The following is a 21,701-nucleotide window of genomic DNA, read 5'->3' as shown; positions in this document are numbered from 1 at the left end:
GGGAGTAGCAGTGATGGGAGTAGTAGTAGCTGTAATGGGAGTAGTAGTAGCTGTATAGTAGTAGCAGTGATGGGAGTAGTAGTAGCAGCTGTATAGTAGTAGCAGTGATGGGAGTAGTAGTAGTAGCAGTGATGGGAGTAGTAGTAGCAGTGATGGGAGTAGCAGTAGCTGTATAGTAGTAGCAGTGATGGGAGTAGCAGTAGCAGTGATGGGAGTAGCAGTAGCTGTATAGTAGTAGCAGTGATGGGAGTAGTAGTAGCAGTATAGTAGTAGCAGTGATGGGAGTAGTAGTAGCAGTGATGGGAGTAGCAGTAGCTGTATAGTAGTAGCAGTGATGGGAGTAGTAGTAGCAGTATAGTAGTAGCAGTGATGGGAGTAGCAGTAGCTGTATAGTAGTAGCAGTGATGGGAGTAGCAGTGATGGGAGTAGTAGTAGCTGTAATGGGAGTAGTAGTAGCAGCTGTATAGTAGTAGCAGTGATGGGAGTAGTAGTAGTAGCAGTGATGGGAGTAGTAGTAGCAGTGATGGGAGTAGCAGTAGCTGTATAGTAGTAGCAGTGATGGGAGTAGCAGTAGCAGTGATGGGAGTAGCAGTAGCTGTATAGTAGTAGCAGTGATGGGAGTAGTAGTAGCAGTATAGTAGTAGCAGTGATGGGAGTAGTAGTAGCAGTGATGGGAGTAGCAGTAGCTGTATAGTAGTAGCAGTGATGGGAGTAGTAGTAGCAGTATAGTAGTAGCAGTGATGGGAGTAGTAGTAGCAGTGATGGGAGTAGCAGTAGCTGTATAGTAGTAGCAGTGATGGGAGCAGCAGTAGCTGTATAGTAGTAGCAGTGATGGGAGCAGCAGTAGCTGTATAGTAGTAGCAGTGATGGGAGCAGCAGTAGCTGTATAGTAGTAGCAGTGATGGGAGTAGCAGTAGCTGTATAGTAGTAGCAGTGATGGGAGTAGCAGTAGCTGTATAGTAGTAGCAGTGATGGGAGTAGCAGTAGCTGTATAGTAGTAGCAGTGATGGGAGTAGCAGTAGCTGTATAGTAGTAGCAGTGATGGGAGTAGCAGTAGCTGTATAGTAGTAGCAGTGATGGGAGCAGCAGTAGCTGTATAGTAGTAGCAGTGATGGGAGTAGCAGTAGCTGTATAGTAGTAGCAGTGATGGGAGTAGCAGTAGCTGTATAGTAGTAGCAGTGATGGGAGTAGCAGTAGCTGTATAGTAGTAGCAGTGATGGGAGTAGCAGTAGCTGTATAGTAGTAGCAGTGATGGGAGTAGCAGTAGCTGTATAGTAGTAGCAGTGATGGGAGTAGCAGTAGCTGTATAGTAGTAGCAGTGATGGGAGTAGCAGTGATGGGAGTAGTAGTAGCTGTATAGTAGTAGCAGTGATGGGAGTAGTAGTAGCAGCTGTATAGTAGTAGCAGTGATGGGAGTAGTAGTAGTAGCAGTGATGGGAGTAGTAGTAGCAGTGATGGGAGTAGCAGTAGCTGTATAGCAGTAGCAGTGATGGGAGTAGCAGTAGCTGTATAGTAGTAGCAGTGATGGGAGTAGCAGTAGCTGTATAGTAGTAGCAGTGATGGGAGTAGTAGCTGTATAGTAGTAGCAGTGATGGGAGTAGCAGTGATGGGAGTAGTAGTAGCTGTAATGGGAGTAGTAGTAGCTGTATAGTAGTAGCAGTGATGGGAGTAGTAGTAGCAGCTGTATAGTAGTAGCAGTGATGGGAGTAGTAGTAGCAGCTGTATAGTAGTAGCAGTGATGGGAGTAGTAGTAGCAGCAGCTGTATAGTAGTAGCAGTGATGGGAGTAGTAGTAGCAGCAGCTGTATAGTAGTAGCAGTGATGGGAGTAGTAGTAGCTGTATAGTAGTAGCAGTGAAGGGAGTAGTAGTAGCTGTATAGTAGTAGCAGTGATGGGAGTAGTAGTAGCAGTGATGGGAGTAGTAGTAGCTGTATAGTAGTAGCAGTGATGGGAGTAGTAGTAGCAGTGATGGGAGTGGTAGTATGTAGTAGCAGTGATGGGAGTAGTAGTAGCTGTAAAGTAGTAGCAGTGATGGGAGTAGTAGTAGCAGTGATGGGAGTAGTAGTAGCAGTGATGGGAGTAGTAGTAGCAGCTGTATAGTAGTAGCTGTGATGGGAGTAGTAGTAGCTGTATAGTAGTAGCTGTATAGTAGTAGCAGTGATGGGAGTAGTAGTAGCTGTATAGTAGTAGCTGTATAGTAGTAGCAGTGATGGGAGTAGTAGTAGCAGTTATGGGAGTAGTAGTAGCTGTATAGTAGTAGCTGTATAGTACTAACAGTGATGGGAGTAGAAGTAGCTGTATAGTAGTAGCAGTGATGGGAGTAGTAGTAGCAGTGATGGGAGTAGTAGTAGCTGTATAGTAGTATCAGTGATAGGAGTAGTAGTAGCAGTGATGGGAGTAGTAGTAGCTGTACAGTAGTATCAGTGATGGGAGTAGTAGTAGCAGTGATGGGAGTAGTAGTAGCTGTATAGTAGTAGCAGTGATGGGAGTAGTAGTAGCAGTGATGGGAGTAATAGTAGCAGTGATGGGAGTAGTAGTAGCAGCTGTATAGTAGTAGCAGTGATGGGAGTAGTAGTAGCAGTGATGGGAGTAGTAGTAGCAGCTGTATAGTAGTAGCTGTGATGGGAGTAGTAGTAGCAGTGATGGGAGTAGTAGTAGCAGTGATGGGAGTAGTAGTAGCAGTGATGGGAGTAGTAGTAGCTGTATAGTAGTAGCAGTGATGGGAGTAGTAGTATGTAGTAGCAGTGATGGGAGTAGTAGTAGCTGTATAGTAGTAGCAGTGATGGGAGTAGTAGTAGCAGTGATGGGAGTAGTAGTAGCAGTGATGGGAGTAGTAGTAGCAGTGATGGGAGTAGTAGTAGCTGTATAGTAGTAGCAGTGATGGGAGTAGTAGTAGCAGTGATGGGAGTAGTAGTAGCAGCTGTATAGTAGTAGCAGTGATGGGAGTAGTAGTAGCAGTGATGGGAGTAGTAGTAGTAGCTGTATAGTAGTAGCAGTTATGGGAGTAGTAGTAGCTGTATAGTAGTAGCTGTATAGTACTAACAGTGATGGGAGTAGAAGTAGCTGTATAGTAGTAGCAGTGATGGGAGTAGTAGTAGCAGTGATGGGAGTAGTAGTAGCAGTGATGGGAGTAGTAGTAGCAGTATAGTAGTATCAGTGATGGGAGTAGTAGTAGCAGTGATGGGAGTAGTAGTAGCTGTATAGTAGTAGCAGTGATGGGAATAGTAGTAGCAGTGATGGGAGTAGTAGTAGCTGTATAGTAGTAGCAGTGATGGGAGTAGTAGTAGCAGCTGTATAGTAGTAGCAGTGATGGGAGTAGTAGTAGCAGTGATGGGAGTAGTAGTAGTAGCTGTATAGTAGTAGCATTGATGGGAGTAGTAGTAGCTGTATAGTAGTAGCAGTGATGGGAGTAGTAGTAGCAGTGATGGGAGTAGTAGTAGCAGCAGTGATGGGAGTAGTAGTAGCTGTATAGTAGTAGCAGTGATGGGAGTAGTAGTAGCTGTATAGTAGTAGCAGTGATGGGAGTAGTAGTAGCAGTGATGGGAGTAGTAGTAGCAGCTGTATAGTAGTAGCTGTGATGGGAGTAGTAGTAGCAGTGATGGGAGTAGTAGTAGCAGTGATGGGAGTAGCAGTAGCTGTATAGTAGTAGCAGTGATGGGAGTAGCAGTAGCTGTATAGTAGTAGCAGTGATGGGAGTAGTAGTAGCTGTATAGTAGTAGCAGTGATGGGAGTAGTAGTAGCTGTATAGTAGTAGCAGTGATGGGAGTAGCAGTAGCTGTATAGTAGTAGCAGTGATGGGAGTAGCAGTAGCTGTATAGTAGTAGCAGTGATGGGAGTAGCAGTAGCTGTATAGTAGTAGCAGTGATGGGAGTAGTAGTAGCTGTATAGTAGTAGCAGTGATGGGAGTAGTAGTAGCAGTGATGGGAGTAGCAGTGATGGGAGTAGTAGTAGCTGTATAGTAGTAGCAGTGATGGGAGTAGTAGTAGCAGCTGTATAGTAGTAGCAGTGATGGGAGTAGTAGTAGCAGCTGTATAGTAGTAGCAGTGATGGGAGTAGTAGTAGCAGCTGTATAGTAGTAGCAGTGATGGGAGTAGTAGTAGCTGTATAGTAGTAGCAGTGAAGGGAGTAGTAGTAGCTGTGAAGGGAGTAGTAGTAGCTGTATAGTAGTAGCAGTGATGGGAATAGTAGTAGCTGTATAGTAGTAGCAGTGATGGGAGTAGTAGTAGCAGTGATGGGAGTAGTAGTAGCAGTGATGGGAGTAGCAGTGATGGGAGTAGTAGTAGCTGTATAGTAGTAGCAGTGATGGGAGTAGTAGTAGCAGTGATGGGAGTAGTAGTATGTAGTAGCAGTGATGGGAGTAGTAGTAGCTGTATAGTAGTAGCAGTGATGGGAGTAGTAGTAGCAGTGATGGGAGTAGTAGCAGCAGTGATGGGAGTAGTAGTAGCAGCTGTATAGTAGTAGCTGTGATGGGAGTAGTAGTAGCTGTATAGTAGTAGCTGTATAGTAGTAGCAGTGATGGGAGTAGTAGTAGCAGTTATGGGAGTAGTAGTAGCTGTATAGTAGTAGCTGTATAGTACTAACAGTGATGGGAGTAGAAGTAGCTGTATAGTAGTAGCAGTGATGGGAGTAGTAGTAGCAGTGATGGGAGTAGTAGTAGCAGCAGCAGCTGTATAGTAGTATCAGTGATGGGAGTAGTAGTAGCTGTATAGTAGTATCAGTGATGGGAGTAGTAGTAGTAGCAGTGATGGTAGTAGTAGTAGCTGTATAGTAGTAGCAGTGATGGGAGTAGTAGCAGTGATGGGAGTAGTAGTAGCAGTGATGGGAGTAGTAGTAGCAGTGATGGGAGTAGTAGTAGCTGTATACTAGCAGCAGTGATGGGAGTAGTAGTAGTAGCTGTATAGTAGTAGCAGTGATGGGAGTAGTAGTAGCAGTGATGGGAGTAGTAGTAGCAGCTGTATAGTAGTAGCTGTGATGGGAGTAGTAATAGCAGTGATGGGAGTAGTAGTAGTAGCAGTATAGTAGTAGCAGTGATGGGAGTAGTAGTAGTAGCAGTATAGTAGTAGCAGTGATGGGAGTAGTAGTAGCAGTGATGGGAGTAGTAGTAGCTGTATACTAGCAGCAGTGATGGGAGTAGTAGTAGTAGCTGTATAGTAGTAGCAGTGATGGGAGTAGTAGTAGCAGTAATGGGAGTAGTAGTAGCAGCTGTATAGTAGTAGCTGTGATGGGAGTAGTAATAGCAGTGATGGGAGTAGTAGTAGTAGCAGTATAGTAGTAGCAGTGATGGGAGTAGTAGTAGCAGTGATGGGAGTAGTAGTAGTAGCAGCAGCAGCAGCTGTATAGTAGTATCAGTGATGGGAGTAGTAGTAGCAGTGATGGGAGTAGTAGTAGCTGTATAGTAGTATCAGTGATGGGAGTAGTAGTAGTAGCAGTGATGGGAGTAGTAGTAGCTGTATAGTAGTAGCAGTGATGGGAGTAGTAGTAGCAGTGATGGGAGTAGTAGTAGCAGTGATGGGAGTAGTAGTAGCAGTGATGGGAGTAGTAGTAGCAGTGATGGGAGTAGTAGTAGCTGTATACTAGCAGCAGTGATGGGAGTAGTAGTAGTAGCTGTATAGTAGTAGCAGTGATGGGAGTAGTAGTAGCAGTGATGGGAGTAGTAGTAGCAGCTGTATAGTAGTAGCTGTGATGGGAGTAGTAATAGCAGTGATGGGAGTAGTAGTAGTAGCAGTATAGTAGTAGCAGTGATGGGAGTAGTAGTAGTAGCAGTATAGTAGTAGCAGTGATGGGAGTAGTAGTAGTAGCAGTGATGGGAGTAGTAGTAGCAGTGATGGGAGTAGTAGTAGCTGTATACTAGCAGCAGTGATGGGAGTAGTAGTAGTAGCTGTATAGTAGTAGCAGTGATGGGAGTAGTAGTAGCAGTAATGGGAGTAGTAGTAGCAGCTGTATAGTAGTAGCTGTGATGGGAGTAGTAATAGCAGTGATGGGAGTAGTAGTAGTAGCAGTATAGTAGTAGCAGTGATGGGAGTAGTAGTAGCAGTATAGTAGTAGCAGTGATGGGAGTAGTAGTAGCAGTATAGTAGTAGCAGTGATGGGAGTAGTAGTAGCAGTATAGTAGTAGCAGTGATGGGAGTAGTAGTAGCAGTATAGTAGTAGCAGTGATGGGAGTAGTAGTAGCTGTATAGTAGTAGCAGTGATGGGAGTAGTAGTAGCAGTATAGTAGTAGCAGTGATGGGAGTAGTAGCAGCAGTGATGGGAGTAGCAGTAGCTGTATAGTAGTAGCAGTGATGGGAGTAGTAGTAGCAGTATAGTAGTAGCAGTGATGGGAGTAGTAGTAGCAGTGATGGGAGTAGTAGTAGCAGTATAGTAGTAGCAGTGATGGGAGTAGCAGTAGCTGTATAGTAGTAGCAGTGATGGGAGTAGTAGTAGCAGTATAGTAGTAGCAGTGATGGGAGTAGTAGTAGCTGTATAGTAGTAGCAGTGATGGGAGTAGTAGTAGCAGTGATGGGAGTAGCAGTAGCTGTATAGTAGTAGCAGTGATGGGAGTAGTAGTAGCAGTGATGGGAGTAGTAGTAGCAGTGATGGGAGTAGTAGTAGCAGTGATGGGAGTAGTAGTAGCAGTGATGGGAGTAGTAGTGACAGTAATGACAGGTGTGTCGGGTGACCTTGCCCCGGTCGCAGGGGCAGTGAGTGTCGGGCGGGGTAGTCACCAGATCGGGCTGCTCTCTCTGGGCAGGGTCTGTGTCCTCTCCTCCGGAGCTCTTCCCGGATTGTTGCCGTTCGGTCCCGCATACGGTCGGGGCGCAGGGCCGCAGCAGGGGCAGGTGTCCGGCGGGGCGGCCGTGCAGGGCCCGGAGCAGGTGAGCGGAGAGCAGCGGGCTGGATCCTCTCTGGAGCCCCGGGGTGTCCCGTACATGCCGCAGCGCATGGCGGCTCCGGGCCCAGGTGTCGTGAAGCAGGTCACGGCCTCTGAGCAGCCGGCGGGCCGGGCAACTGAGAGCAGACACCGGGGAGCGGCCTAGCAGGATGGTCAGGACCGACATAGCGATAGTATCCACCGGCCCGACAGCTCGGGCTCACCGCTCCCCATGCAGCCTACCAGCCCCAGACCCGTCTGTGCGACAAGCTGCATGCTTTACGGCCTTAACCCTTACAGCTCCTTCAGTAGTGACTTATAGAGTGGACGGAAGGCGGGCCTCACCTGTCATTCCAGTGTGAAAGGGGCCTCCAGTTGTTGCAAAACTACAACTCCCAGCATGCCCGGACAGCCAACGGCTGTCCGGGCATGCTGGGAGTTGTAGTTTTGCAACAACTGGAGGCACGCTGGTTGGGAATCACTGTTAACCCCTTCATGACCCATAGAATTTTTTTTTTTTTTGGCTCACGTTTTTTCCCATTCTAAAGAACATATAACTTTTCATTTTTCCACTGACAAAGTTTTATTAGTGCTTTATTTTTGCGGAACAAGTTGTACTTTTCATTGACAAACTTTATTTTATCATATAATGTATAACAGCCAGACATTTTTTTTTATGTAAAACAAAATTGTAAAAAAAAAAAAAAAAAAAATTCACAATACGGTAAATCTGACACGATATCTTTAGTCTATGCTTCAGTACAATTGCAACAATACCAAATTTAGATGTTTTTTTTTCCTTTTGTTTTATTAGTTAAAAAAAAATAGAAAACTAGAAAAAAGAAAAATAAAGTTTGTTCAATGCCGTGTTCTGATCTCTTACTTTTTTTACTTTTTCTCCGACGGCATTGGCTTCGGGTTTATTTTCTGCTCTGTGGGGCTATATGAGGGCTCATTTTTGTTTTGATGGGATTTTTTAATCGCTTTTTATACATTTTTTATACACAATTTTGGACTCTGGTATTTTTATTTCCTTTTACGCCATCGACCGTGCAGTTAAACTAACCTTATACTTTAATAGTTTGGACATTTTACTTTATATTTTAATCTTCATAGGGGGCTATACCATGCAATATTTCAATTGCATACACTGTTCAATGCTGAGCTTTGGCTCAGCATTGATCAGTGTGATTGGTGCTCTGCTGCTCCAGCATGCGGAGGCAGCAGAGGAGGATCACCGATGGACAACGAGGAGGCAGGTAAGGGCCCTCCCGACGTCCTCTCAGCTGATTGGGATGTCGCCATTTCATTGCAATGGTCCCGATCAGCTCCAGTGAGCTGCCAAGATAGTTTTACTTTCATTTTAGACACCGCAATAAACTTTGATAGCGATCAACTTTAAAGGGTTAAGCTGCGCATCGGCCCAATCTGTGATGACCACTATTAACCCTGGGGTCCTGGCTGCTGGTAGCAGTCGGGACCCACCGGGTTTGAAGCACACTCAGCAACTGAGCAAGCTTTAAACACCGGTAACGGACCCAAGGCGTACAAGTATGCTCTTGGTCCTTAAGTACCAGGACCCAAGGTCGTACCCATACACCGTTCGTCCTTAACAGGTTAAACCCATTATTTATTTTAAAAAAGTTTTAAAAAAAACTAAAACTACATGTTGGGAGGGGAGGAGGAAAGGGGAGAGAGCACACACAGCAACAAACTAACAACAGAGGGGAAACGGGAAGAAAAGACCAGAAGAACTGAAGACAAGAGAAGGCAAAAACAAGGAGTCCAGATTAAAATAGGGCAAAAGGAAGTAAGATCACAGAGGCTGCCTTGCAGTGAATCTATCCCAAGGATCCCATACAGACAAAAACAGAGATCTAGTATTGTTCACGGAAGCAGTAAGGGATTCAATGGAGCGAATCTCACGGATTCGGGGAATAAGCACATAAACCGAGGGAGGTAGGGTCCAGCTAGGCCCAGGGAGCGCCCCACGGGAAGAGTCCTGAGGACTTCAGAAAGTTCCTGAAGGGTTAGGGGGGGGGGGGGGCATTCAAAGTCTCTCTGTCAGCTGCGGAAAGTGTCGGCAAACTACATCAAGAGAGAAAGGAGTCGAGTTCCGTGGTACGCTCACCCGGGTCCGAAGGGAGCTGAGAGGGAAGGGAGTAAAGCTGAGAATAGTAGTCGGGAAAAAAAGGCGAGAAATAGCTTCAGGTCCCGTAGTCGCCTCGCCAACATACTGTGAGCCTTATTGCCCTTTTTGTAGAAACGTTGCTTAGCGTAAAGTAATTGACATTCAACCTTATAGAGGGCTAAATCACTCAACTGGGACTGAGCAGCGACCAAATGCCTCAGCACCAAGAGGGAGGCAGAGGTCAGAAGAAGAGCTTCTAGACGGGTTATCTGAGACCGGAGTTCCCGGGAGCGAGCCATGGCATCACCCTTCAGTCTAGAGCCCACAGCGATGCAATGGCCTCTGATCACCGCCTTATGGGCCTTCCACAATATCACCGGACAAGAAACAGAGCCTTCATTACTAGCAAAATACTTGAGTATGCTCGCCTGGATCGAGTCTCGGGAAGGCGGGGATTTAAGCAGGGAATCATTGAGACGCCAGTGACAGCAGCAAGGAGAGGAGGAGAAAGGGGAAAAAGAGAGAAGAACCGGGCTATTCATCAGACCAGGAGATAGGTTCCAGAGAGGCACAGGAAAGCATATGGACCATAGGGAGGTTGCCAAAGAAATAATCAATACGGGTGTGGAGTTTATAAGGATGTGGGTAGAAAGTAAAGGAGCGATCAGAAGGATGGTTAATACGCCAGAGGTCATACAGGGAAGTCAAATGTATCAAGCGCCTCAAAAGCGTAGATAAGTACAACTGGGAAGGAGGAGGTAGCGCACCAGTGGTAGAATGACGATCAACAGAGGGAGAAAAAACTAAATTGAAGTCACCTCCTAAAAGCCACACTGAGGGGGGGGTTTGTGTAGGGGAGACAATACCCGTCGCAAAAAAGGTACCAGGGAGGTATTAGGAGCATACACGTTACAAAGGAGCAACTGTCTACCACCCAAAGAGCCCTCGACTGTAACAAACCACCCCATCGGATCAGCATAGGAAGAAGACACCTGGAGAGGACAAGACCTAGAGACTAACATAGCCACCCCCGCTACCTTCCTATCTGTAGAGGCTAGAAATACCTGAGGGTAGAGGTGGTGCAGAAATTGGAAGGTGCCAGTCTTGTCAAAGTGTGTCTCCTGGAGGTAAACTATGTCCGTCTTCAGAGCAACCAATTCCTTCTGCAGCAGTTGCTGCTTAAGTGGGGAGTTAAGGCCTTTTACATTCAGGGAGACACACTTAGCCATGAGAGCGGTAAAAATGGAAAAAGTGTGTGTGTGCGTGGGAACTCACTCAGATCAAAATGGAGTCTCCATGTAGTCAAGAGAGAGAGGGAGGGAGCCAGGGAAACCACTGCGGCAGCCATCTGGCCCTAAGAGGGAGAGAAGAAAATAGAGTAGACAAACAGAAGAAAAAGACGACAAGACGAAAGGAGGGATCAGAGGACAAAAAAGCAAAAACACTAGAAAGAACACAAAGGGGAAACATGAGTGTAAATAAACCAATGGCTCTAGAGCCATAGAGGAGACCATAAAGTTGGAATAAAACAAGGCAATCAATGATACAACCAACAATCCAACAGTTGCCATGGCCTCAGAGGGGGAAGTAGAACGCTCCAGAAGAGACAACTGAGGTCCAGGAAGGGTCCTGTCTAGAGACCAGGCAAGAGAAAACCCCCAATAATGTCAAACAAATATAAGCTAAATAAGCATTTAACACAGAAAGAAAGTCAAATAAGTAGCATTAGACAACGTGGAAGAGCAATAAACACAAAGGCCCAGGAAAATCAGTGGACTAATGGCAAAAGTCCTGGAGGAGGCCCTCAAGGAGATCAGAACAGGTGCCTCCAGGGCTCTGAGAGGACTGGACCCGGCCAGCCCTAGAGCGCTTCCCCCGGGTAGGCTGCCACACCGGAGGCAAAGGGGGAGGTGGAGGAGCCCCTAATCCCTGAGCTGGGGAACCGGCAAGTCCAACGCATTACAGAAAGTCGGCAAGTCAGCAAAGCAGTCCATATCGTCGGGCCTGCAAGGCAAACGGGAAAGACCACCTGTAGGGGATTTGAGCAGACCATTGGGATGACAGGGGAGGCTGCAGCAACCAGGAGAGGTCTTGGAATAGCTGAATAGGAGCACCATCAAAGTTCTTGAGAGAGCACGACTTGGTCATGATCCTTTCCTTCAACTGAGAATCAGCAACACAGCAAATCACATCCCGGGGGGGACCATCCCGGTCCAGCTTAACTCTGTGGGATGCAGATTCACCCTAAATCATATTGAACATAGTAGGGTAGCATGCAAGTCCTCCACCTGCATAGCTTCAGGAAGCCCAAGGACCCTAATGTTGTTACGTCTGCCCCTATTATCCAAGTCCTCAACATGGGAATGCAGATCACTGAGAAAGGCAGATTGGGCAGCAATGGTGTCTTGAAGTTGCGCAACATACCCTGTAGGAAACGTGCTGGAGATCCTGGCGGAGCACAGAAATCTCCACCCTGAAGGCATCCTTGATCTCAGTGATGAGGGCCTTAAAGTCCTCTTTGGTGGGAATTTGAGAGAGCAGCTGGCTTAAATCCGTAGGAATTGGGGTAGGGGCAGGGACCCAGAGCAGTCCAGGTCAGCATCCCAGGGAAAGTGCCGTGGGGCAGAGCAAGTGTCCGCCAAGGTCCGTGAAACTGAAGCAGGGCCCTGCACCGGGATAGCTTTTGGGGCCCCAATAGCATGTTTAAGAGCAGCCATGGCCCTCTGGGGCTTGGGAGAACCACAGAGGAGGGGAGTAGAAGCCTGTGAGTCCCCTTGCAAGAGATCAAGGGCCAAAGGTGATAGGGTAGACCAGTCGCCTGAGAGCATCGGAGAGGTCACCGTAGGGGCCAAAGGCACACTGGCAGCTGGAGAGCACCCAGATGAGTGGGCACTTCTCCACTTCTAATTTTTTTTTTTTTAATCAGATATTTTTATTGAGATTTTAGACATTGTTAAACAAAAACATTTCCCCAACAATAAACCCCCCCACCACCCATCCCACCCACCCTACAAACAAACCGTCCATCTCTCCCATCTGCAGCATCAAGAATACGCACTAGAAGTTAACTAGTGCTCATATCCCTGATAGAAATGCACCCGTACACCCCGCACACAGAACCACAGCAATCGGTACCCACAGGCACTCCAACAAAGCCACCAGAGGAGGATAGAAAGAAAGGGGCAGACAAGGTAAAGAGTTAAGCCACATACACAAATCCCCAAAATTTAAGCCAATCATGCCAGGGCAACCACATTCCGAAAGCCCACAAGCAGTTATGAACCAGTCGTCGGGGGATCAAAATGGTGTATCCAGGGTCCCCAAATACCATCAAATTTCCTTTCAACTTTGCATTTAATATATATCCCCTTCTCCAAGCGCACTATCTGCCACAATCTTTTAATAAGATCAGCTACACCTGGAGGAAACGGTCTAATCCAGAACTGCGCAATTAGTTTCCTGGCTTGATACAGCACACGTAAGATCCCCACTTCTCTCATGGAAGGTTCCTTATCACATCCAATAAGGCCAAGTAAACACATCTTATGTTCTCTAAGTAGTGCAACCCAATAAACAGCCCTGATAAGGTGTAGCACATCAGCCCAATAGGCATCTAAGATGGGACACGCCCACATCATGTGAAGCAAGTGAGCCTCCAACTCACCACACCTAGGGCAGGCAGAGTCGGACCTAACACCAACATTATGTAGGAACAGTGGGGTCTTATATACCCTGTGCAAAAAGAACAACTGTGAAAATTTGGTAGACTCTGACAGGGACAATGCCGGGGTAAGCGACAAGGCTATAGACCATTCCTCGTCACTCAAACCACCAAGGTCTCTCTCCCACTTAGTTTGGACTGTTAGGGGGAAATGTTCATGGTAAAAACTTAAGAGCTCACCATACAGCCAAGAAATAACTCACGCAGATTCCCTTTTCGTAACTACAGATTCTAGGACCCTGTTAGTTTGCACCTCCATCGGCCTCAGCCGAGTCTGAGTTTCATACACATGGCGGAATTGCAGGTAGCGATAGAACGAGGAGTGCGGTAAAGCGAACTTCTCCTGCAAGTCCTCAAAAGATCGAACTACCCCCTGTACTGCTAACTGCCCCACTTCACATAGTCCCTTACTCTCCCAATAACCAGCATCCACAAAAGAAGAGAAAACTGGCAAGCCCGGATTACGCCACAGCGATGTACATGATATGAAATTGGTAAGACCAAGTAGCTTACGCACGTGGCCCCAAAGTTTGCAAAGGAGCTGGGTAGTGGGAGAGGAATCCGGAGGTCTGGTCAGGGCCCCAATCTCCAGAATATGCAGTGGCACCCTCCCTCCATGCCTGGCCATAAATAACCGACCCGTAGGACCCAGGAGAGACGTCTTTGCCCACCCTCTAACCTGATGTAGTTGCGAGGCAAGGTAATACAGCCAGTCGGAAAAGCTGCTGTATCCTAGAAAAATAAGACATTGCTATCCACACCGGTGAGTTCTGCAGCACATATAATAACTGCGGCATAAGCACCATTTTTGTGATATTAGTCCGGCCTACCACTGAGATCGGCAACTTACACCAGACAGCTACCTTCCGAGAACTCTTGTCCAGCAGGGGTGTCAGATTCCGGGGTATAAAGTCATGTAAAAAGGGTGTGCTGTTAATACCTAAGTATTTAAATTCTTTAACCACCTGGATATTAGAGAGGGCTATCTGAGGTATATTAGGCAAAGGGTCCAGGGGCATCAGAACCGACTTGTCCCAATTAATGAGCAGGCCGGAGTAGGTACCAAACTCGGTAATAATAGACATAGCAGCGGCCAGAGACCTAGCGGTATCACCCAAAAACAGTAACATATCGTCTGCATAAAGCGCTACCCTCTCATCCATGGAGCCATAGCGGAAACCAATTATATCAGGTGAGGACCGTAGTAGACAGGTCAGCGGTTCTATAGCTAATGCAAAGAGCAGAGGCGACAGGGTCACACCCCTGCCGCGTACCTCTCCTCAACTCAAATGACGGGGAAAGCAGTCCATTAACCCGAAGACGAGCAGTCGGGCATTGATAAAGGAGTTTAACATAAGAAAGAAACCAGGGTCCGAACCCCATAGCCCCCAGCACTCCCCACAGATAGTTCCATTTGACGCTATCAAATGCTTTGGCAGCGTCCAATGAAAAAATCGATCTGGCCCCTGCGCCCTCCTGTGTCATCTGCAAATTAAGATACACTCTCCTAATATTATCTACCGTAGATTTACCTGGCATAAAACCAGTCTGATCCCCATGGACTAAGGACAAGACAACCTTAAAGGACAAGTCTCACAGTAAACAATTGTTCAGCTTTTAGTGCAGAAGGTAAAGTTATACAGGTTTGTAAATCACTTCCATTACCAATGCTGCTTAGAAACAAGCTTTTTCTGCATTCTTCTGTCTGACAGGAAATTCAGCTGTTCCAGGTTTTCATGACTTTCATGACTTTCGACCCCCTATTCAGGCTGTTATCAGCAGCATCCCGGGGCCGTGACGTGACAATTACCCAAAAAACCCCTGTGCTGCAGAGAGCTCCCTGAGCTCGGGCTTAGCCCCTCCCATCTGATGAATATTCACACTGTCCTCCCTCTGTTCTGCAGTGATTGGCTGAGCAGCACTGCCTATATGTCGGCTGATTCAGATCATAGTTCTCTCCCCTCTCCTTGCTAATGTTTTTACACTGATAACGGAGGAGAGGGGGGAGGGGAGGGAGCTGCCAGCGTAGGGCTGTCACACTGAGAATGGAGGGGAGGGAGAGTAGAATTGTCACACTGAGCACTGGGGAGAGAGGAGTGCAGGGCAGAGGAGGGTGGAGGTGATTGTGCCACTGTAAAGCTGTTTCATTGAGAGGAGGAGGGGGAGGGAGTGATTTTACAGTGTAAAACTGCAGCTTCAACTCCAGGGTCCCTCTCTCTGAGCACTGAGATTACATTTTGTTTCCTCGTGGCCACCCTGCTGTATAGGGCTATGATTGGAGCTCAGTGTTATGTGGCCACCCTGCTGTATAGGGATATGATTGGAGCTCAGTGTTATGTGGCCACCCTGCTGTATAGGGCTATGATTGGAGTTCAGTGTTATGTGGGAGTGGCTAACATAAGTTAGGGGAGGTAACAAGTTCTCTGCTCAGGCAGCTGAGAGCAGGAAATGTGAGCAGTGCATGCAGGGAAATGTAGTCTTTGAGATCACAGGCATAGCCACCATAACCAGGAAGTAACTGGAATTTATGAGCTGAATAGCTGGTGAATGGGGGGCGGAAAAAAAAATCACAAACATGTCAGAGAGGTGGTAGGTGAATATACTATGGAATGGCTAGGTATTTTTTTTTTTCTTTGCTGCATGGGATATCTTCTTTAACTAATCTGTTAGCGAATAGTCGGGCCAGCAACTTCACATCAGCACACAGTAATGAGATCGGTCTATAAGAACCAGCACATAAAGGGTCTTTACCCGGTTTTGGAATAAGTACTACAATGGCCTTCCATCCTGGAACGAGGCAAAGCGCCATCCAAAGCCGCCGACCCGAGCACCTCACGTGGTCAGCCCCGTGAGGTAGGTCCCGTGGGGCCTGCAGAGGCCAAGCAGGAGACTGCGGGAGTGAGCCGGGTTTAGGTGACAGAAGGGCCGGGGACACACTCACCGGAGCTCTGCCTTTCACAGGAAGAGTCCAGATGCAGAGGGCATCTGGCACCAGCACCGTTTGATCTGCAGCCGCAGTGCTGAAGGGTTCCTCAAAAGGCCACCGGGAGGTAGCGTGATCTCGTGGGAGGTGGTCCAGAGCTCCGGCCAGCGAGGACCGCAGCTGTAGAGGAGTCTGCCACACCTCAGTGGAGAGATCCGGTAGGTCGGAGCAGGAGGCAGAGAGCACCGCCGCAGGCCCCACTGAACGAGACTGCAGGCAGCAGAGAGGGCCCGGTGAGTCCGGCGGGGAGCCCGGGGCTGATGAGGAGGGCTGGCGGAGGTACTTTATGATGTTCTCGGCTGGGAATGTGTGGTCTGGGCCGGTGGGTGGTTGCCTCCATCTGAGTTGGGCACTCTTCCTCATGGAGCAGAGAGGAGAAAGCGCTGAATTAAGCTAATTTAAGGCCACGAGGAGCGGAAACACAAGGACTAAGCGGCCATCTTCTTCGGCAGCAAGCCATGCCCCCCCCACCCCCAAATAACGGTTCCATCCTAAGGGCTCATTCACCCTACAAATTCTCCGCCTTGGGATACTTCCTCTTCACCGCCCCCCAGCAAAAACAAGCCAGTGCTAAGACCATTCAGGAATGCACCATCTCAATAGACTGCAATATTTTTCAGAGCAGATTTTAACTAAAGAATGAACATGTTCATTCTTTCGTCAGTCTGGAATTTTCGTAGTGTGAATAATGCAGCAGAATCCTATTGTGAATAATGGGGGGGGGGGGGGGTGAGTGCACCATTTTATTTATTTTTTTCAAGCATTTTTTCTACTTATGGTCAAATTAGCCACATCGTTAAATATTGTGCAGGAAAACATATCCCCAATCTAAAGGATAGGGAACAGGTGTCTGATCGCGGGGGTGCGACCACTGGGACACCCAGGAATGGGGCATGTCAACCCCCGGCACCAACACGCCCCCCTCCATGTATCTCTATGGGAGAGCCGGAGATACCAGGATGCTGCATCTCTAGCTCTCCCATAGAGATACCTAAAAGGACATGTCGGGCGCCGCTTCAAGCGGGGATTGACACGCCCTGTTCCTGGGGAGAGCTGGGTGCCGTGCAGGAGATCACAGTAGTACTCCTTTTTCTTAAAGGGGTATTCCCATCTAAATAAGTTTACCCCAGCAAGTGTATAACATTGAGGTCTCCACCAATCCTGAGAATGGTGGGCAATGCCAGCTGTCCATTCATTCTTTGTGGGGCCATCACACAATGCCAAACTTGTTATCTACTATCCTGTGGATAACAAGTTATAACAATCAAAAGAGGAGGACTATGATATTTTCAGGAGGGTTTTTCCAATTCTAACTAGTCTGCAAGAATATATAATTCCAATATTTTATAAGAGTGAAATATACAGAAAAAAAAGGACAATAGGCGTTTTGTTTTTGATAACATGTATTCTGTACAATATACATATATTACATAGGAAATGAGAATGTGGCAAATTAAACAAACATTCAGAAGCCAAAAGAACCTAGTCCAGTGGTCCCCAAACTGTGAACCTTCAGATGTTGCAAAACTACAACTCTCAGCATGCCTGAACAGCCGTTGGCTGTCCAGGCATGCTGGGAGTTGTAGTTTTGCAACATCTGGAGGTCCCCGGTTTGGAGACCACTGACCTAGTCAGTGTCTCTAGAAATGTTATTTAACCTGCTTCATGAGCAAGGATAGACTATACGTGATGGTCTTATTGCTGAATGTTGTTCTCCTAATAAATACTTAGTAAACATATTACGGTAGATTATTATGTAAGAGATTTCAGTAATAGAACATTGCTGTAGAAATAATTACATTCAGCTTTAGAACCAAGCAGCAGGGAGCGGATGAGGATTATTCCGGGTAGGAGTCGTGAAGCATGCATGATATCTCCTACATCGTCTGTAGCTGATACACCTTGGGGCCTTTCTTTAGGAGGTATCCCTGGTCGTTCAGTGAGCCCAAAAAACTTTCAAAGTCAGAAACCTAAGAGGAAATAAATATGGGCGAATTACTGACATAACAATTCCAGTAACATCAACATTATCAGCTGTATTTAGAGGAAGCCCCAGTAGGATCAAATCTTTAGTGTTAAAATCTATACAAGCGCTCATACACATCATGTTGTTTCTATAAATGAAACCCATATAGTTTCAAACAGTTAAAATGTAGTGCAAAAGTGCTTTTTTTTTTTTTTTACATCTGTACACATTTTTTTGGGTGGGACGGATTAGTGTAGCTTGACATGCTTTTTTTTTTTCCTTAAAGGGGCACTCCACTGTTTTCGCGCTGCGGGGGTCAGCCTAGCCCTCGTGACGTCATGGCAACACCCCCCTCAATGCAAGTCAATGGGAGTGGGCGTGACGGCCCAACGGCACGAGGGGCGTGGCTGACCCAATGCAGCGCGAAAACAGAGTTTGAAACATTTAGTTCAGAATGTGTTCCTTTAAATTCTTGCATACATGCTGTAAGCGGTACTGGAGGTGATTCCTGGAATATTTTTAAACATAAGAACGCAGGAACAGGTGGACATAATATAGTAAATAAATACTATATAGTAATATAGTATAATATAATAAAGACATGCTGGTGGTTTAGTGGCCCCAAAAGTAGTGACAGGTACCAGGTTAATACTTAAATGTAATACTTAAATTATCAACAGAAATATGTTTAAAATGTGATAGAAAAAACGGCCACTAGGTGGCTCTGTTTTGTTCCCTGCCACAGTTAATACAGTGAGTTTGGTCTCCTCCTGGTCTGGCAGGAGTCCAAACTCAGGAAGTGTTTCTCTGCACTGAGCTTGATTGACAGCTGCAAAAAGCCTCAATGAAACATGCACAGAGCTTGAGGTCTTGTATTCCCCACAGCACTGCAACCATGTGAGGGCAGAAGTGCTCCCCCAGCAGGCTTCAGTGATGTTATTCCTGCTGGGGAACTCCCACTTTCTCCTGGTGGGAGATTGCACTATGTGAGCAAGAATAAAAGGTAAGATAGAGAGCTTTTTAAAGCTCTGCAATTTTTTATAAAGGTGGAAGGAGTGTTAGGAGTAGTTAAGGGAACGTAGCCTGAGTTAGTTTAGAAAAGCTTATTTGGTGACAGGTACTTTTTAAGTTTGAGACACTACCTGGATCTGCATCTCCCTTGCAATCTGCCGAAGTTGTTGATACTCAAATAGATTGTTGTAAGTTCTTTCTGCAATCCTGTTAAGGGCGGATACAAACTTCTTTGCCTGTGATCGATTGCTCATTCCAGAGCCATGCTGAGATCTGTTGAAATCTATCTTCCCAAACTCATCTGAGTATGTTCCAAGTAGACTAAAGGGAACAAACAAGATTGGTTTACAGAACTAAAAATGTATTACATTTCTCCATAGTTAAATGGACACTTTTAAATTCAAAAATGTTTTAAATATTGTACATATTGGCAAAACATTAACCTTTCTTATATACTTCATAAAAAGTTCTCTCTTTTTATAGAAATCGTGGCTTAGGAAAAAAAATAAATAAAAAAAAGCCCACTAGGGGTCCCCCTACCACCCAGAACATAATCCTGTCTGGCTGCAGCATCATCTTTGTTTGGCTGCAGTCCAGGAGGTGAGGGCGAGACTAGCACTCCTCTGTGCTCACTCCTGTCCTATCAGACTTCAGCATGAAATAGAGAGGAAGGGGTTACAGAGCAGCCTGTAGTGACTGGATGTAGAGACCCATCACAGCAGACTCAGGGAGGAAGTGAATGCATGGTGAGTGAGGGCAGGCTCAGTGCTTGCCTCAGATACACCCCTTCCTGAGCTTTGGATGTCAGAATGAGCGAGCATGAGATTTGTGAGCCGAATACAGAAGTTAGACACATTAAAAAGACATGTAAAAATCCACATGACCTGGTAACATATAGAAGCATTTTTATTTCTGTGATATGACAGGTACGTTTTAAGGAAAAAGACATTAGAAACATAGGAAAGGATTTCTGTTTAATGACATACATAGAAAAAGCACAACAATAACAGCAAAGGAAAGGCTACATCTGCCTTTCCTCCAGGTGAGCCAATAAGTGCAGTCTCATCTCATCGGCTTCAATTCTTCATGTGTCCGTGTGCACAATATCCCCCAGGGAATGTGTAACACACAATACAAATAATAAGAGCAAAAAAAAAAAATCACCAAGATCCAACCAGCATTTTAAACATCTATACAGTACTCTGAGAAGATGATCTTAATTGGTTGGTCCTTGAACGGTGGATACTTGAAAATGAGTCCATAATGTTCTAGGTTAGTCTATAATAGTGTTATATATATATATATATATATATATATATAAATATAATTAGTTAGTCTATAATAGTGTATATATATATATATATATATATATATATATATATATAATTAGTCTATAATAACCAAGCAAACAAGGAGGAAACAAAGTGACAACTTTCCTAGCACTAATATTTCTTTATTTTAGCAATCATTTGAGCAAACAAGAAGGTAGGAATAACATCCTGGCATTATGCCACCAAAACCTGTGGTGGGACAACATGATAAATGGTCAATTCACAATTAGCGTATTCTTATTTTATATAGAAAATTTTTAAAACCTGGAACTCATCTTTTGTGTGGCTTTTTTCCCTTTGGAGGGAGACAACATAGTGGGTGATACAATGGCTGACCTATAGAAGCTCTAGGAAAATTAGATATACTAAGTTCACAGGGGTATTCCTGGCATATGTTAAATAATGGAATGGCCTGATCCATGCTTCTGCCACTCTCACTGCTCCCAGTCCCCCACTGGCGATTGCTTCTTAAGGAAAAGCCACTTAGCCAATTATTGGCTGGGGTAGACCACTGCTGTGACTGGCTGAGCGGGCATTTCCTACAGGCAGCAGGGACTGGGAATTACATCTGCAGTGCATTGGGGCAGGTGAATATGGTTCATTTTTTTTAAAAGCACCCCTACTCCATTGTAAAACACTTGTATGTCAAGAATATTCCTTTTATTCTTGACACAGCTCTGTTAAAAAAAAAAAAAAAAAAAAAAAAGGTTCTCATTAAAGTGTGCCTGTCATTTATAAAACTTGACATGTCACAGAGACCCCCACCGATCAGTAGAATTATCAGGGAGAATCGAGTGGTAGAACACTTCACTCCCTAGCTCTCAGTGAACCGGGGAGTAAAGTCTGCTACCACTCGCTTCTCCCCACTTGTTCTCATGATCAGTGGGGGTCCCCCAGAACTAAGACCTGACCAATGAAAACTTTTCACTCGGTGATGTTGAAAGTTTTTATAAATGACAGAGACTCTTCCTAAACTTGAAATGTGTACATTTACATTAAAAGGAGCAATTTCTGAAGATGGATTACCTGTATTTCATTATCTGGACGACATCTTCCGCATCTTCCTTGGTGGCTTCCTCCCTCAGTTCTAATCTTGCCCGGGCCTGGGTAAAATAAAATCTGTTTAAGCTTTCTAAATAAATTGTACTATACTAGTGTGGACTATCAGTAACATCAATGATGCTATAAAAGGCACTAGAACAAGTATACTGCACAAAGCCTTACCAGCACAATACATAATTATTTATATAGCACTAACATATTCCGCTGGGGGGGGGGGTTGATTCTTTATAACTCTATACAGACTACTTCTGAGATATTTCACATATATAGAGTACACAAACTGTTCTATGTGATTCATGTCTGGGATTATAAAGCCGGTTTATCAGCTAGGTGGCTGCAGGGATCTCATTCAGTATTTAGTACCTCTGTTAACCGTATTAAGGACTCCAATTGTCTGGTAGTTATAGGAGTGCTGTCTACACCTTGGTTCTGTTTACGCAGTTCCAAATAGAAGTTCTGCAGGATGTCAGCTGCGTCCAGGGACAGTTTTGGCTGCACATATTGTCGGGCATAACCAATGTATTTCCGTAACAGCTGGTGTGGAATCGCATCAATATGTTCACCAGGGCGGACCTGGAAAAACCAAGGAAGCTCTTTATTTTCCTATATTATATTTAGGACTTCTGCTTCTAATGCCAAAATGTCTT

General features: G+C 45.7%; 2 protein-coding genes across 3 annotated transcripts in view; both read right to left on the bottom strand.

Annotated features, from left to right (window-relative positions):
* CRLS1 (cardiolipin synthase 1) overlaps window positions 1–7,171 on the bottom strand; it is a 32,211-nt gene extending 25,040 nt beyond the window's left edge. The window contains exon 1 of the mRNA XM_056567826.1: window positions 6,704–7,171. Coding sequence (XP_056423801.1) covers window positions 6,704–7,036 — 333 coding nt within the window. The 5' untranslated portion in view covers window positions 7,037–7,171. The remainder of the gene's footprint in view (window positions 1–6,703) is intronic.
* A 10,109-nt stretch (window positions 7,172–17,280) lies between these two features.
* Window positions 17,281–21,701, bottom strand: part of MCM8 (minichromosome maintenance 8 homologous recombination repair factor) — a 46,739-nt gene continuing 42,318 nt past the window's right edge. For both annotated transcript variants that reach the window (XM_056567820.1, XM_056567821.1), the window contains exons 16-19: window positions 21,418–21,627; window positions 21,019–21,095; window positions 18,793–18,982; window positions 17,281–17,654 (exon numbers count right to left, since the gene is read on the bottom strand). In XM_056567820.1, the coding sequence (XP_056423795.1) occupies window positions 17,562–17,654; window positions 18,793–18,982; window positions 21,019–21,095; window positions 21,418–21,627 (570 nt within the window). In that variant the 3' untranslated portion in view covers window positions 17,281–17,561. The remainder of the gene's footprint in view (window positions 17,655–18,792; window positions 18,983–21,018; window positions 21,096–21,417; window positions 21,628–21,701) is intronic.

Source organism: Hyla sarda, chromosome 3 (genome assembly GCF_029499605.1).
Source record: "Hyla sarda isolate aHylSar1 chromosome 3, aHylSar1.hap1, whole genome shotgun sequence".
NCBI lineage: Eukaryota > Metazoa > Chordata > Amphibia > Anura > Hylidae > Hyla > Hyla sarda.
Note: the sequence above shows the minus strand (reverse complement) of the source record. Positions and strands in the feature narration are given on the sequence as shown.